The sequence below is a fragment of the Mizuhopecten yessoensis genome, unplaced genomic scaffold (assembly GCF_002113885.1).
Source record: "Mizuhopecten yessoensis strain PY_sf001 unplaced genomic scaffold, ASM211388v2 scaffold10659, whole genome shotgun sequence".
Lineage (NCBI taxonomy): Eukaryota > Metazoa > Mollusca > Bivalvia > Pectinida > Pectinidae > Mizuhopecten > Mizuhopecten yessoensis.
In genome coordinates this window covers 37,629-56,132 of record NW_018408657.1, presented here as the reverse complement: position 1 = coordinate 56,132, position 18,504 = coordinate 37,629, and the positions used below count along the sequence as shown (strand labels likewise).

The window sequence follows — 18,504 nt, the reverse complement described above, 5'->3', positions numbered from 1 at the left end:
ACCCCCATTGTGAGGCTGTACACAGTGTAGTAGATAGCCTGAAGGTTTCTGACTTGGTAGTACCAACACCTAACCCCCATTGTGAGGCTGTACACAGTGTAGTAGAAAGCCTGAAGGTTTCTGACTTGGTAGTACCAACACCTAACCCCCATTGTGAGGCTGTACACAGCCTGAAGGTTTCTGACTTGGTAGTACCAACACCTAACCCCCATAATCTTATTATAATTTGCTACTGTTAAGCAATTCACATGAATAGTCACCAAGATTTGAGTACACAAAACAGTAGTAGGTTTCAGAAGCAAAAATAAAATTCTATACAATATACAAACTCTTTCTTCACATTTATTCAGGAAGATAAAAAAAGACTTTTTCGTTTAATTTGACCTTTTGTGTTCCAGCAATTGTAAGCACACTAAAACAAGTAGACAGTACGACCATGGCAAAAGTGATGTCAGAACCACAGATCATCCGTACAATGGCATTCGGTGTAGGGGTGGTTCAGGGTATGTTGGTTGCCCGGCAACTGTTTGGAACACAGGGCCTGAACCAGTGGTACCCCTTCAATTCTGTACAAATGGAACAGTCTATAGATGCTCTCACTGGCCGACTCCTGAAAGGGACAGAAGAAGCAGAACCCAAACTGGAGGAGATCACCAACCTGTTCACCGAGGTTTGTTATAGGGACAGACACCACCTCACTCAGGGATTATTGCTGAAAGACTATTTAGTCACTTTATCCGGCATTTATATGAAATAATCGTACAATAAATTTTACACAGAATAGGTATTATTAGACCCAATTATTTAATGTTACATTTTAGGATCAAAATGCACCATTTAACAGAGGAAAAACATACAAAAAAAGTATCTGTGACCTTTAATGCCTTGTATATTGACTTGAGATATACAATAGGTCCCCATGTGTAACAAGTTGTCTCATGGAAAGGACTAGGGGTGTTAAGGTTCATTTCCGGTCTCATCAGGGATTTAGAATTAGTTGTTTTATTCGTAAACTGGAATTAATGAAGTAGGCAAATATAAAATTTCAAATTCATTTGACAACTGGTTAAGGAAATATGACATTACAAAGATAGATAAACCCCGCATTTTCATAATAAAATGCGTCTGAATATTGTCTGTGCGCTAATTGGTTGAAAGTTGACCATTTTAAAGGAAATTAACTTAACACTCTTAAATTTTTGAAAGCCTCCGCATGCAAAAAACAAATATACAATATGTCGTCATACCAGTGTTGATTGTTATACCAGTGTTGATTGTTATACCAGTGTTAATTGTTATACCAGTGTTGATTGTTATACCAGTGTTCATTGTTATACCAGTGTTGATTGTTATACCAGTGTTCATTGTTATACCAGTGTCCATTGTTATACCACTGTTCATTGTTATACCAGTGTTCATTGGTATACCAGTGTTCATTGTCATACCAGTGTTCATTGTCATACCAGTGTTGATTGTAATACCAGTGTTCATTGTCATACCAGTGTTGATTGTAATACCAGTGTTCATTGTCATACCAGTGTTGATTGTCATTCCAGTGTTCATTGTCATACCAGTGTTGATTGTAATACCAGTGTTCATTGTCATACCAGTGTTGATTGTCATACCAGTATTCATTGTTATACCAGTGTTCATTGTTATACCACTGTTCATTGTTATACCACTGTTCATTGTTATACCAGTGTTCATTGGTATGCCAGTGTTCATTGTCATACCAGTGTTCATTGTCATACCAGTGTTGATTGTCATACCAGTGTTCATTGTCATACCAGTGTTGATTGTAATACCAGTGTTCATTGTCATACCAGTGTTGATTGTAATACCAGTGTTCATTGTCATACCAGTGTTGATTGTCATTCCAGTGTTCATTGTCATACCAGTGTTGATTGTCATATCAGTGTTCATTGTCATACCAGTGTTGATTGTCATATCAGTGTTCATTGTCATACCAGTGTTGATTGTCATTCCAGTGTTCATTGTCATACCAGTGTTGATTGTAATACCAGTGTTCATTGTCATACCAGTGTTGATTGTCATACCAGTATTCATTGTTATACCACTGTTCATTGTTATACCAGTGTGTATCACATGATCACTGATCACATACAGTATTACATAATCACTGATCACATACAGTATTATATGATCACTGATCACATACAGTATTTCATAATCACTGATCACATACAGTATAACATGATCACTGATCACATACTGTATCACATGACCACTGATCACATACAGTATTACATAACCACTGATCACATACAGTATTACATGATCACTGATCACATACAGTATACATGATCACATACAGTATTACATAATCACTGATCACATACAGTATTACATAACCACTGATCACATACAGTATTACATGATCACTGATCACATACAGTATTACATAATCACTTTACAACTGAATACAGCAGATAGGGAACACCCAGTCACACCTGATCTCTTATATTGATTGGACTAAACTTATTTAACCTCAGAGTATGGATTACAGCTGATGATCTATAACCTCTGACATTGAGTTAATCTGACCAGTTTGACCTCTGACCTTATATATTACAGCTGGTGTACAAGAACTGTGTGTACACGGAGAGTGACAAGACATATGTGGAGGCTGTCATCAGACAAGTACTGACAAACATTTACCAAGACACGTCCGGTCAACTCATCCTCGGCGGCGTGGCTATCCCCACACCTCCGGCCAATGTTGGTCAGTATCTTTTAGGATTGACCCAAGTATCTGTACTGTAGCAGTCATAGTGACCATCTACAAGTTACAGCAGGGGTTATTTGTCAAGGTGTCTCACCAGATCTGTCAAATACACTTATTCAATGTAAAACAAGTATTTCATTTAAATAGATACAGTTTAGTCACTTTTATTCTGATTGGTTAATTATATTTCTGGACAACAAGATAGGTCATTACACTCCATAACTATATAGTTCAGCAATGTAAAGATGTGAATGTACTGCTGATTTTACATGGAGTTGTGTCGTGATCATGTGTGTGAAGCCGAGATCATCTGTCCTGTGTGAACTAAATGATATCTGTAGTGATGGTTTAAATCTTTAATACAATAAGTGAGACTATTATATACTTCCTGTATCATAAACAAAGTTATTTTGATACTTCAGACTCAAGTGAATTTGGTAAATGGTATGCCAAGAATGTGGATGATGATTTCACCATTCCTGCTCTCCAGCTACACAGCAGTGTAGAACGGGAGGTCAACGAGGCTAAGTAAGTAACATACTGTAAGGGGAGGTCAACCAGGCTAAGTAAGTAACATACTGTAACGGGAGGTCAACCAGGCTAAGTAAGTAACATACTGTAACTGGAGGTCAACGAGGCTAAGTAAGTAACATACTGTAACGGGAGGTCAACGAGGCTAAGTAAGTAACATACTGTAGCGGAAGGTCAACCAGGCTAAGTAAGTAACATACTGTAACGGGATGTCAACCAGGCTAAGTAAGTAACATACTGTAATGGGAGGTCAACCAGGCTAAGTAAGTAACATAGTGTAACGGGAGGTCAACCAGGCTAAGTAAGTACCATAGTGTAACGGGAGGTCCACCAGGCTATGTAAGTAACATACTGTAACGGGAGGTCAACGAGGCTAAGTAAGTAACATACTGTAACCGGAGGTCAACCAGGCTAAGTAAGTAACATACCGTAACGGGAGGTCAAAGAGGCTAAGTAAGTAACATAAGTAACATACTGTAACTGGAGGTCAACGATGCTAAGTAAGTAACATACTGTAACGGGAGGTCAACCAGGCTAAGTAAGTAACATACTGTAACGGGAGGTCAAGTCATGGTGTAGTGTGTCAGAAGGATAGGGTATAGGGGAGGTAAGTCATGGTGTAGTGTACAGAAGGAAAGGGTATAGGGGAGGTAAGTCATGGTGTAGTGTATCAGAAGGATAGGGTGCAGGGGAGGTAAGTCATGGTGTAGTGTATCAGAAGGATAGGATGTAGGGGAGGTAAGTCATGGTGTAGTGTATCAGAAGGATAGGGTGTAGGGGAGGTAAGTCATGGTGTAGTGTATCAGAAAATAGGGTAAAGGGGAGGTAAGTCATGGTGTAGTGTATCAGAAGGATAGGCTATAGGGGAGGTAAGTCATGGTGTAGTGTATCAGAAGGATATGTCAAGGGGAAGGGCAGAAGGCCAGTGAGTCATGCATTGGGTATTTGAAGGGGTAATGGGATAAGCAGTTGACAATTTAACATGTGACTTTGTTTCTTCAGTTCTCTAGTGTTTATTGAACACTTGGACCACATGTTTGAGACACAGAACATGGAAGCTGGTGATGTTTCCCGGTCTACCAAACATAACATCAACATCATGAAGCTGCGTTCCTCACTTGATCTTTGTGTGGAAGAGTTACCCAACTTGTTGGAGCTCGGCAGTGTTCCAGAAATCCTCAGTAATGACTTTGACTTTCCATATCACCGCCCAAGTTTGATCAGCCTAGCCACCAACAGTAGTACACAGATGCCTGAAACCATCGGCTACTGTCTCCTACAGGTAACTAAGGGTATAAACACTCGCTGTCTCCTACAGGAAACTTAGGGTATAAGTACTGTCTCCTACAGGTAACTAAGGGTATAACTATTGTCTCCTACATGTAACTAAGGGTATAACTATGGTCTCCTACATGTAACTAAGGGTATAACTACTGTCTCCTACAGATAACTTAGAGTATAACTACTGTTTCCTACAGGTAACTAAGGGTATAACTACTGTCTCCTACAGGTAACTAAGGGTATAACTACTGTTTCCTATAGGTAACTAAGGGTATAACTACTGTTTCCTATAGGTAACTAAGGGTATAACTACTGTCTCCTACAGGTAATCACTGATTTGTCGAAATATTTGGTTATTCATTAGCTACAGGTAAAGCTGTCATCTTCTCAGAGATATGAGATTAACAATATATCCTACTGGTAACTGGAGTCTGAGGGTGGGTTGAGGGAGGTTATTGTTCAATGATTTCACACAGGATGTAACATAGTTCTTAGTAATTGTATCCTAATGTCATTATTATTGTTGTCAACTGTAATAGAGGAGTTTTTAGCTCACCAGGTCCGAAGGACCAAGGTGAGCTTTTGCCATACTGTGGCGTCCGTTCATCGTCTGTATGTCAACAATTTCTTTAAACGACTTCTTCTTCTTAACAACTGATTTAACTAAATTTGACTGGAAGCATCCCTAGGTGGTGGGGATTTAAAATTGCACAAATAGTTGGACTGACCCCCGCAGGAGCAAAAGGGGGCAATTTGGCTATATTGCTATAATTGACCTCTTCTGTAGAACTATGCCATGGATATCGATCATGCTTGGTTGGAAGCATTCATGGGAGGCAGGGATTCAAAATTGTACAAATGGTTGGGCTGACCCCCTGAGAAGAATGCAAATTTGCTTCCAGGATGGCCCTAGGGATGTATACAAATGCTTGGCATAAAGAGACGAATGCATTCATGATATTAGAATAGACCCTGGGGTCTGACCAAACCACTACCGACCTAGTTTCTTAGTCACAGCTTGGAAACAGTTGAGATCCCCACCCAATAACCATACATACAATTGCTGAGTATAAAGAGATGAATGCACATATGCTTCCATTATGGCCTTGGGGTTTGCCCCACCCTTGGAGACTTAACCCCTGGGTCATAACTTTGAAATGGTTAAGATCCCCACCCCAAAACTATAGATACCAATGCTGGGCAAAAAGAGACGAATGCAGTCATGATATAAGAATTGATTCTGGGGTCTGGCCACAACCCTAGGGACCTATTTTCTGAGTCACAGCTTAGAAACAGTTGAGATCCCATACCCCTAACCATGCATAAAAAATTGCTGGGCATGAAAAATATAATACAGATATGCTACAAGGATTGGCCTTGGGGTCTGGCATTATATTCCCTTGGATCTCATTTGGAGAACATTTTACCATGATTGCTTAGGTATCCAGGTGAGCGATACAGGCCCTCTGGGCCTCTCATTGTTAAAACAAAAGTTTTTACATCTGACATGATAAAATTTATTGATACAGGTATCACCTTAGTGATGATTGTCTCTCTTGACAGGAATGTCTTTGGCTGAACTCAGTGCTATGCCACATTCGACAACAGATTGCTGATCTGCAGGGCTCCCTGCTGGGAGGTCCCGAGGCCCTTGCCTGGGCCTTACTGCCAACTGTGTACAGTCTACAGGAAGAGCATGTCCCTGTGTCCTGGGTACACCCCAACTGTCAGCCTTGTACTCACTCACTCCTGTCTTGGCTTGAACGTAAGTACCCTGTATTAACCCCAACTGTCAGTCCTGTACTCACCCAAACAGTCAGCCCTACACTCAACCCATCTGTCAGCCCTACACTCAATCCATCTGTCAGCCCTACACTCAACCCATCTGTCAGTCCTGTACTCAACCCATCTGTCAGTCCTACACTCAACCCATCTGTCAGCCCTACACTCAACCCATCTGTCAGTCCTACACTCAACCAATCTGTCAGCCCTACACTCAACCCATCTGTCAGCCCTACACTCAACCCATCTGTCAGTCCTACACTCAACCCATCTGTCAGCCCTACACTCAACCCATCTGTCAGTCCTACACTCAACCCATCTGTCAGCCCTACACTCAACCCATCTGTCAGCCCTACACTCAACCCATCTGTCAGCCCTACACTCAACCCATCTGTCAGTCCTACACTCAACCCATCTGTCAGCCCTACACTCAACCCATCTGTCAGCCCTACACTCAACCCATCTGTCAGCCCTACACTCAACCCATCTGTCAGTCCTACACTCAACCCATCTGTCAGTCCTACACTCAACCCATCTGTCAGCCCTACACTCAACCCATCTGTCAGTCCTACACTCAACCCATCTGTCAGTCCTACACTCAACCCATCTGTCAGCCCTACACTCAACCCATCTGTCAGTCCTACACTCAACCCATCTGTCAGTCCTACACTCAACCCATCTGTCAGCCCTACACTCAACCCATCTGTCAGTCCTACACTCAACCCATCTGTCAGTCCTACACTCAACCCATCTGTCAGCCCTACACTCAACCCATCTGTCAGTCCTACACTCAACCCATCTGTCAGTCCTACACTCAACCCATCTGTCAGCCCTACACTCAACCCATCTGTCAGTCCTACACTCAACCCATCTGTCAGTCCTACACTCAACCCATCTGTCAGCCCTACACTCAACCCATCTGTCAGTCCTACACTCAACCCATCTGTCAGTCCTACACTCAACCCATCTGTCAGCCCTACACTCAACCCATCTGTCAGTCCTACACTCAACCCATCTGTCAGTCCTACACTCAACCCATCTGTCAGCCCTACACTCAACCCATCTGTCAGTCCTACACTCAACCCATCTGTCAGTCCTACACTCAACCCATCTGTCAGCCCTACACTCAACCCATCTGTCAGTCCTACACTCAACCCATCTGTCAGTCCTACACTCAACCCATCTGTCAGCCCTACACTCAACCCATCTGTCAGTCCTACACTCAACCCATCTGTCAGTCCTACACTCAACCCATCTGTCAGCCCTACACTCAACCCATCTGTCAGTCCTACACTCAACCCATCTGTCAGTCCTACACTCAACCCATCTGTCAGCCCTACACTCAACCCATCTGTCAGTCCTACACTCAACCCATCTGTCAGTCCTACACTCAACCCATCTGTCAGCCCTACACTCAACCCATCTGTCAGTCCTACACTCAACCCATCTGTCAGTCCTACACTCAACCCATCTGTCAGCCCTACACTCAACCCATCTGTCAGTCCTACACTCAACCCATCTGTCAGTCCTACACTCAACCCATCTGTCAGCCCTACACTCAACCCATCTGTCAGTCCTACACTCAACCCATCTGTCAGTCCTACACTCAACCCATCTGTCAGCCCTACACTCAACCCATCTGTCAGCCCTACACTCAACCCATCTGTCAGTCCTACACTCAACCCATCTGTCAGTCCTACACTCAACCCATCTGTCAGCCCTACACTCAACCCATCTGTCAGTCCTACACTCAACCCATCTGTCAGTCCTACACTCAACCCATCTGTCAGCCCTACACTCAACCCATCTGTCAGTCCTACACTCAACCCATCTGTCAGTCCTACACTCAACCCATCTGTCAGCCCTACACTCAACCCATCTGTCAGTCCTACACTCAACCCATCTGTCAGTCCTACACTCAACCCATCTGTCAGCCCTACACTCAACCCATCTGTCAGTCCTACACTCAACCCATCTGTCAGTCCTACACTCAACCCATCTGTCAGCCCTACACTCAACCCATCTGTCAGTCCTACACTCAACCCATCTGTCAGTCCTACACTCAACCCATTTGTCAGACCTACACTCAACCCATCTGTCAGCCCTACACTCAACCCATCTGTCAGTCTTGACAGTTTCATTGGTTATGAAGTTTACATAAACAATAAATCTCATTGATATTAAAGTACAGGATTGGAATATTTAACAAATTATACTTTCATTTGTCCTGATGTAAAAAAAGAAAAAATACTGTAGATGCTAATGACTGACATTGTATGTTTGTAGACACAAAGAAATGTCATGAACAGCTACACAACTGGGTGAAACATGGCATGGTTCCAACTTTCAAGGACAACACTCTGGCAGAGAACCCAGTCATTGCTCACGGCTCATTGTCCAGTGTGTGGCTTGGTGGACTCGTCAACCCAATAGCCCTATTGACCTCCTACATGCAGGAAAAGGCCATTGTTAGCAAATGTAGCATAGCTGAGGTATCTACTCCACACAACCTAGTTATACTACAAACCTCACATAGACCCAGACAACCTAGTTATACTACAAACACCACATAGACCCACACAACCTAGTTATACTACAAACACCACACAACCTAGTTATACCACAAACACCACATAGACCCACACAACCTTGTTATACTACAAACACCACATAGACCCACACAACCTAGTTATACTACAAACACCACACAACCTAGTTATACTACAAACACCACACAGTCCAGTTATACTACAAACACCACATAGATCCACACAACTTAGTTATACTACAAACACCACATAGTCCACGGCATAACTTCTTAGCCGTTTAAGATATCTTAATAAAACTTGAAGTATACCTGCATCACCCACAGAAGGTGTGCAGTGCACTGGAATTAGGTCTGGTGTCTCACTATATACAGAGTTATGACCCTTTGTTTATTTTTAAAACCGAAGTTTGTCCGGAGCATACATTGACCAAACTTACCATTTTCATGTTTCTTGGGAGGGCGGAATCTCTCGCATTGAAATCGCGTGCCCCACAATTTATAGAGTTATGGCACTTTGTTTGCTTTTATACGACCGTCAAATTTGACGGTAGTATTATGGTATGGCGTTGTCCGCCCGTCCGTCCGGCGTAAGCTTTGTTTGTCCAGCAATCTCCTCCTGCGTTTTTCAGTGGATCTCTTTGAAACTTGGTATACTTTATAATCATGATATGAAGTTGTGTCTCCCTAAAAAGAATTTTGATTCAACAATTTTTCAAAAGTTATTGCCCTTTGTTCATTTCAGTATTTGATTTTTGTCCAGCAATCTCCTCCTGCGTTTTTCAGCGGATCTCTTTGAAACTTGGTATACTTTATAATCATGATATGAAGTTGTGTCTCCCTTAAAAGAATTTTGATTCGACGAGTTTTGCAAAATTTATTGCCTTTTGTTCATTTCAGTATTTGATTTTTTGTCCGAAGATTTTCTCCTACATTTTTAGGTTACCTGACCATAGGTCATGGTAACCTATTGTTATAGTCTTTTGTCCGTCGTCGTCCGCCGTGCGTCGTGCTTTAACTTTTCCTTATGAACACAATAACTATATAATGTTAAATGAGTTTGATTAAACTTTGTATGCAGCCATATGTCAATAAGATCTCAGACGAGTTCGAAACTGGGAATTATTCGAAGGTAACTTACAGAGTTATTGCCCTCTGTAATATTATTATTATTGGACCTTGTGAAAACAAGAACTTGAGTAAATAATAACCGAGTTTGATGAAACTTTGTATGCAGCCATATATAAATAAGATCCCTGACTCTAAATGGGAATTATTCGACAGTAACTTACAGAGTTATTGCCCTTTGTAATAATATTATTATTGGACCTTGTGAACATGATAACTTAGGTAATTATCAACCAAGTTTGATGAAACTTTGTATGCAGCCTTATATCAATAAGATCTCAGATGATTTGGAAAATAGGAATTATTCGACAGTAACTTACGGAGTTATTGCCCTTTGTAATAATATTATTACACTATTTTGTATTGGACTTTGTGTTCACGAGAACTTGAGTAAATGTTAACCAAGTTTGATGAAACTCTGTATGTAGCTTTATATAAATAAGATCTCAGATGAGTTCGAAACTGGGAATTATTCGAAAATAACTTACAGAGTTATTGCCCTTTGTTATAATATTATTATTGGACCTTGTGAAAACGAGAACTTGAGTAAATAATAACCGAGTTTGATGAAACCTTGCATGCAGCCATATCTCAATAAGTTCCCAGACTCTAAATGGGAATTATTCGACAGTAACTTACAGAGTTATTGCCCTTTGTAATAATATTATTATTGGACCTTGTGAACATGATAACTTAAGTAATTATTAACCAAGTTTGATGAAACTTTGTATACAACCTTATATCAATAAGATCTCAGATGAGTTGGAAAATGGGAATTATTCGACAGTAACTTACAGAGTTATTGTCCTTTGTAATAATATTATTACACTATTTTGTATTGGACCTTGTGTTCACGATAACTTGAGTAAATATCAACAAAGTTTCATGAAACTCGGTATGTAGCCTTATATAAATAAGATCTTGGATGAGTTCGAAACTGGGAATTATTTGACAGTAACTTACAGAGTTATTGCCCTTTGTAATAATATTATTAATGGACCCTGTAAACACGATAACTTGAATAAATGTTGACAGAGTTCAATGAAACTTTGTCAGCAGTGTTACATCTAAAAGATCTCGGACAAGTTGACAAAGAAAATTTTGTTATGCCATGAAGCAAAGTTGATGAGAATTATACAAGGAGTTGACTCACCAAAGGTCAAGGTCACTTGGTAAAAAGTATAGGTAACTTTATAGCATTTTACTGATGAATTCTTAGTTCTGAGCATCAGATTTTGCATTTCTTCAATAATGAACATTTTATGACATGAAGCAAAAGTTGGTCAGAATTAAACAAAGAGTTGACTCGACAAATGTCAGTCACCGAGTAAAAGGTCAAACTTCATATCTTTTCGGTGATGAATAACAAAGAATCAACTGACCAAAGGGAATTTAGTGTCGTGTTGCTTTGCATAATTGTGAAGATCAAAGAACACAGTAAATTTAATCGATCAGGGTGGGGGGTACATGTATGTCTTACAGACATTTTCTAGTCTTTAGAATTTCACTTCTAAACTGGACGTGATGTTGATTGACATTACACAAGAATAGATGTAAATTCATGTGGTACACCTTTTTTTTCATTCATGACACATTTTTACTAACAAGGTGCTATTAAAATTTTGTGCCTTATTTAATAAATTATTGATTTACGCTTTTACTTGTTTCTTTTTGCCAAGAACAGAAGACATACAGTTACCAAGTTTGTTCAAAACAGACCCCTTGGGTCAAAATTGGAGTCACACCCATTTATTTCAGTTATCGTGTTCACAGGGTCCAACAATAATAGAATTACCAAGGGGAATAACTATGTAAGATATGGTCAAATTGGTCGGTATTCAAATTAATCCAAGATCTCATTGATACAAAGCTGCATACAAAGTTTCATCAAAATCGGTCCATATTTACTGAAGTTATTGTGTTCACAAGGAAAAATTAATGGACGATGCAGCAAGGTCACTCGGACAGACGAAAAGTATGAATTGGCCCCTGGATGACAGTCCTAATTTGAATCAGATGTCAGGTGACCGTTAAGGCCCATGGGCCTCTTGTTTATAGCATATCAGCTAACCACTCTTAGAATGATGCAGATCTTATTTCAATGTAAGAAAGTATATAACACTATATGGCATTTGACTGGCGTATTTTGTTCCGCCCCACGGTATTTTTGTTTATATCTAAGTTTGTCCACAGCATAACTTCTAAACGGTAAAAGATATCTTAATCAAACTTGAAGTATACCTGCATCACCCACAGAAGGTGTCAGTGCACTGGAAATACGTCTCGTGCGTGCTTCACTATATACAGAGTTATGGCCCTTTGTTTATTTTAAATACTGAAGTTTGTCTGGAGCATGAGTTCCATGTTATTTGACCTACGTTGACTAAACTTGCTATATTTTTAATGTATCATGGGAAGTAGGAGTGTCGCATTCTAAATTTTGGTCTCGTGCCCCACTATAAAAAGAGATATTGCCCTTTGTTAGTTTTTGATACCAAAGTTTGTCTATTGGCTAATAAGGGGAGACATATGTTTTTGTTCACAAAAACAAAATTCTAGTTTGTGTGTGCATTTGGTACCAGTACACAAAGTTATAAACATTACTAAATGATTGGTAATTTTTTTCGAATTAACCATACCGGATAATATAAAACTAGAAGACAAAACAAAATAAAAGGATGGCAGCCTTGTTGTCAAGCATGACATTATAAAGATATATCACCAAAACATTATGCTACTAAATCATATTCTTTGCTAATGCTGTTTAATATTTTGCTTTAATATTTTCATCCTTGCCCTTTAAAATGTTGAAATAGTTCAGAGTTTTCCCATTAAAAGCTATATATATTTCACTGGAATGGCAGATCATACTAATGTTTTCGCTGTGTTTTGTATTCGCTAAAAAATATTGATTTTCTCCCATACTCGTGAAATTTATAATTTTGATATTGAATGGACAAAAACAGTGAATATCCTGGATGTATGTCATTCCACAAAGCCTATCATAGGTAACAATCTAATATATGAACACATGTTTCCTTGTACTATTTTACTGATTGTTACAGTAAGTCATTTTTAATGGTGTCGTGAAAGTTTTGTTAAATTCTGTTTTCAGATTTCATTTGAGTGTGTGGTCATGGATGAGATCAACATCAAGGATTATGACATTGATGAGGGGGGCCTATTTATCACTGAGATCAACCTTCAAGGCGCTAGCTGGAACTACGACCTCGACTCCCTCGCTGAGGCCAAGTATGTCATACCACACAGCCTAGCTATCATACAAACCTATGTAAACCACACAGCCTATCTATCATACAAACCTATGCCATACCCCACAGCCTAGCTATCATACAAACCAATGTCATACCACACAGCCTAGCTATCATACAACCCTATGTAAAGCACACAGCCTATCTATCATACAAACCTATGCCATACCCCACAGCCTAGCTATCATACAAACCAATGTCATACCACACAGCCTAGCTATCATACAAACCTATGTCATACAACACAGCCTAGCTATCATACAAACCTATGTAAACCACACAGCCTATCTAATACAAACAAATGTCATACCACACAGCCTAGCTATCATACAACATATGTAAACCCCACAGCCTATCTATCATACAAACCTATGCCATACCACACAGCATAGCTATCATACAAACCTATGTCATACCACACAGCCTAGCTATCATACAAACCAAGGTCAGACCACACAGCCTAGCTATCATACAACATATGTAAACCCCACAGCCTATCTATCATACAAACCTATGCCATACCACACAGCCTAGCTATCATACAAACCAAGGTCAGACCACACAGCCTAGCTATCATACAACATATGTAAACCACACAGCCTATCTATCATACAACCCTATGCCATACCACACAGCCTAGCTATCATACAAACCAAGGTCAGACCACACAGCCTAGCTATCATACAACATATGTAAACCACACAGCCTATCTATCATACAACCCTATGCCATACCACACAGCATAGCTATCATACAAACCTATGTCATACCACACAGCATAGCTATCATACAAACCTATGTCATACCACACAGCCGACCTATCGTACAAACCTATGTCATACCACACAGCCTACCTGTCATACAAACCTATGTCATACCACACAGCCTAGCTATCATACAAACTTATGTAAACCACACAGCCTAGCTATCGTACAAACCTATCCCATACCACACAGCCTAGCTATCATACAAACCTATGTCATGTCCACACAGCCTAGCTATTATACAAACCTATGCCATACCAGCCTAGCTATCATACAAATCGCTGTGATACCACACAGCCTAGCTATCATGCAAACCTATGTGATACCAAACAGCCTAGCTATCATAAAAACATATGTCATACCACACAGCCTAGCTTTCATACAAACCTATGTCATACCACACAGCCTATCTATCATACAAACCTATGCCATACCACACAGCATAGCTATCATACAAACCTATGTCATACCACACAGCCGACCTATCGTACAAACCTATGTCATACCACACAGCCTACCTGTCATACAAACCTATGTCATACCACACAGCCTAGCTATCATACAAACTTATGTAAACCACACAGCCTAGCTATCGTACAAACCTATCCCATACCACACAGCCTAGCTATCATACAAACCTATGCCATACCACACAGCCTAGCTATCATACAAACCAATGTCATACCACACAGCCTAGCTATCATACAAACCTATGTTAACCACACAGCCTAGCTATCATACAAACCTATGTCATACCACACAGCCTAGCTATCATACAAACCTATGTAAACCACACAGCCTATCTAATACAAACAAATGTCATACCACACAGCCTAGCTATCATACAAACCTATGTCATACCACACAGCCTAGCTATCATACAAACCTATGTTATACCAGCCTAGCCATCATACAAACCTATGTCATACCACACAGCCTAGCTATCATACGAACCTATGTCAAAGTTTTGTCAAATAGTCCTAAACATTTCATTACAGATTTACACAATCTTACCTTTGTTATGAACCTGTTTAAGTGTCAACTCCATGTTTTGTCCAGGTCGGCCCTGTACAGTATTCCCTGTATATACCTGCGACCTAAATCCAAAGCAGAGCTGACCACCAGGGACAAGGTCACATACTACCCCTGCCCTGTCTACATGAACAAGGTAAGTTTTTTATCAAATCTGAAACATTCTCTATTATTCTTACTTTCTTCGTGATTGGTCTTGATGAAAACAGACAAGAGGTTTATTATAAAAACAACCTTGAGAAATAGTATCTTACTCTTCTCTAGACATAACAACCAATTCTTATGAAATGTCCTTGAAATATACTGACCCAAGCCAATTCAGGGGTCAAGGGTGAAATAATATTAGGTTCTCCTAACTATCTATGTATAGGTTGTCAATTGCACATTTTGTACAAGTTCTTTAACACATTTTTACAAAATCTGTAATGAAATGTTTCATATCATTGTATCAAAATCAGCCATGAGGCTTCTGTCTAGGAAAGAACAATATGCAGCTATTAAATTGACAATAAAAATGTATCTGAAACACAAAATAAGTATGAGTTTTTCACTGAGCCAATTCAGTCTGACCAAAAAGAATGTCCAATGCTGATTTTTCACCAATGAAAACATGCAATATAATCTTATTTTTTTGACACAGTATAAACTATATGTTTCAGCACACCCACACCAGTGTTTGTTGAAAGATTAGCACAAACATTTCCACACTTAAGTCTCCACTTTTATTATCTAAAGGATACATTGGTAACAGATCTAGAGGTGTACAAACCCTACAGTTTTATCACATGGATCGTACATTGATATCATTGTAGTAGAGAATTTATTTTATCACAACAACCATTGTATTATTATTATTCAGAGTCGACAAGTCCTAACCACAACCTTTGACCTCAACTGTACCACACCAGTGGACAACTGGAGACTGTCCAGAGTTGCACTTGTCCTTGACCCTGGTAAGTCATCCACACATGATCACCATCAGAGATCAGACGTCACACTGTGTTATCTGTTCCACTGGGGGTTAAAGGGGAAACAAAATGAAGGCCATACTTTCTTCACATATTTTCAATTTAATGAAACTTGATATGTTGTTATATCAGGGGGTGTCAAACCCTTAACTACATCGACCTTATATCCAATGAGCATGAAATACTAAACTTTTCGGCCATTTTTTCAAATGTTTGAACGGACCAGGCTTCGTGTGCTGCATCACCTGGGAGGCAGATTGTTACTACGTCTCTGTGACCTCCATTGTCCATTCCATTCAACAAAAATAAATTTTATTTCAATGCAATAATTTCCTTGTTTTCATGCAAGTTTACCAAACTTCATGTGTCATTACATCTGGGGGTGGAGGTGATATCTTGTGTATCATAACTATAGGTCTGCGTCACCTGTAATTTCTGCGTCATAAAACATCAAAGGAGATACAAATAATACAGACATACAATTAGAATGAAGTGGCTTAGGGGTCTGCTAAACTTTGTTAAGTGTTTCTTCTAGTGAAGATATATTTCATAACTTAAATTGAAAATTGATGAAAATTGTTGATATATAAAATCCTACCAAACTAAGAACCCTAGGTATCAAACAAGGTAACTAACTAAGAACCCTACATATCAAACTAGGTATCTAAATAAGAAACCTAGGTATCAAACTAGGTATCTAACTAAGAACCCTATGTATCTAACTAGGTATCTAACTAAGAACACTAGGTATCAAACTAGGTATCTAACTAAGAACACTAGGTATCAAACTAGGTATCTTACTAAGAACACTAGATATCTAACTAGGTATCAAACTGAGAACACTAGGTATCAAACTAGGTATCTAACTAAGAACACTAGGTATCAGACAAGGTATCTTACTAAGAACCCTAGGTATCAGACCAGGTATCTAACTAAGAACACTAGGTATCAAACTAAGAACACTAGGTATCTAACTAGGTATCTAACGAAGAACCCTATATATCAAACTAGGTATCTAACTAAGAACCCTAGGTATCAAACTAAGAACACTAGGTATCTAACTAGGTATCTAACTAGGTATCTAACGAAGAACCCTACATATCAAACTAGGTATCTAACTAAGAACCCTAGGTATCAAACTAGGTATCTAACGAAAAACCCTAGGGATCAAACTAGGTATCTAACTAAGAACACTAGGTATCTTACTAAGAACACTAGATATCTAACTAGGTATCTAACGAAGAACCCTATATATCAAACTAGGTATCTAAATAAGAACCCTAGGTATCAAACTAGGTATCTAACTAAGAACACTAGGTATCAAACTGGGTATCTAACTAAGAACCCTAGGTATCAGACTAGGTATCTAACTAAGAACACTAGGTATCTAACTAGGTATGTAACTAAGAACACAAGGTATCTAACTAGGTATCTAACTTAGAACACTAGGTATCTAACAAAAAACCTTATATATCAAACTAGGTATCTAAATAGGAACACTAGGTATCAAACTAGGTTTCTAACTAAGAACACTAGGTATCAAACTAGGTTTCTAACTAAGAACACTAGGTATCAAACTAGGTATCTAAGAATCCTAGGTATCAAACTAGGTATCAGACTAGGTATCTAACTAAGAACACTAGATATCTAACTAGGTATCTAACTAAGAACCCTAGGTATCAATCTAGGTATCTTACTAAGAACACTAGGTATCAAACTAGGTATCAAACTAAGTATCTAAGGAAGAACACTAGGTATCAAACTAGGTTTCTAACTAAGAACACTAGGTATCAAACTAGGTTTCTAACTAAGAACACTAGGTATCAAACTAGGTATCTAACTAAGAACACTAGGTATCAAACTAGGTATCTAACTAAGAACCCTAGGTATCAGACTAGGTATCTTACTAAGAACACTAGGTATCAAACTAGGTATCTAACAAAGAACACTAGGTATCTAACTAAGAACACTAGGTATCTAACTAGGTATCTAATTAGGTATCTAACTTAGAACACTAGGTATCTAACAAAGAACCTTATATATCAAACTAGGTATCTAAATAGGAACACTAGGTATCAAACTAGGTATCAAACTAAGAACCCTAGGTATCAGACTAGGTATCTTACTAAGAACTAACTTAGAACACTAGAGTATCTAAGGAAGAACACTAGTTATCAAACTGGGTATCTAACTAAGAACCCTAGGTATCAGACTAGGTATCTTACTAAGAACACTAGGTATCAAACTAGGTATCTAACAAAGAACACTAGGTATCAGACTAGGTATCTAACTAAGAACACTAGGTATCTAACTAGGTATCTAACTAGGTATCTAACTTAGAACACTAGGTATCTAACAAAGAACCTTATATATCAAACTAGGTATCTAAATAGGAACACTAGGTATCAAACTAGGTATCTAACTAAGAACACTAGGTATCAAACTAAGTATCTAA

The 18,504-nt window shown here is 39.2% G+C and overlaps 1 protein-coding gene across 5 annotated transcripts in view; it reads left to right on the top strand.

Annotated features, from left to right (window-relative positions):
- LOC110461766 (dynein beta chain, flagellar outer arm-like) overlaps positions 1 to 18,504 on the top strand; it is a 202,081-nt gene that overhangs the window by 178,609 nt on the left and 4,968 nt on the right. For all 5 annotated transcript variants that reach the window (XM_021515407.1, XM_021515403.1, XM_021515405.1 and 2 more), the window contains 9 exons: positions 399 to 670; positions 2,596 to 2,743; positions 3,169 to 3,274; positions 4,280 to 4,559; positions 6,122 to 6,323; positions 8,627 to 8,832; positions 13,129 to 13,265; positions 15,109 to 15,217; positions 15,941 to 16,034. In XM_021515407.1, coding sequence (XP_021371082.1) covers positions 399 to 670; positions 2,596 to 2,743; positions 3,169 to 3,274; positions 4,280 to 4,559; positions 6,122 to 6,323; positions 8,627 to 8,832; positions 13,129 to 13,265; positions 15,109 to 15,217; positions 15,941 to 16,034 — 1,554 coding nt within the window. The remainder of the gene's footprint in view (positions 1 to 398; positions 671 to 2,595; positions 2,744 to 3,168; positions 3,275 to 4,279; positions 4,560 to 6,121; positions 6,324 to 8,626; positions 8,833 to 13,128; positions 13,266 to 15,108; positions 15,218 to 15,940; positions 16,035 to 18,504) is intronic.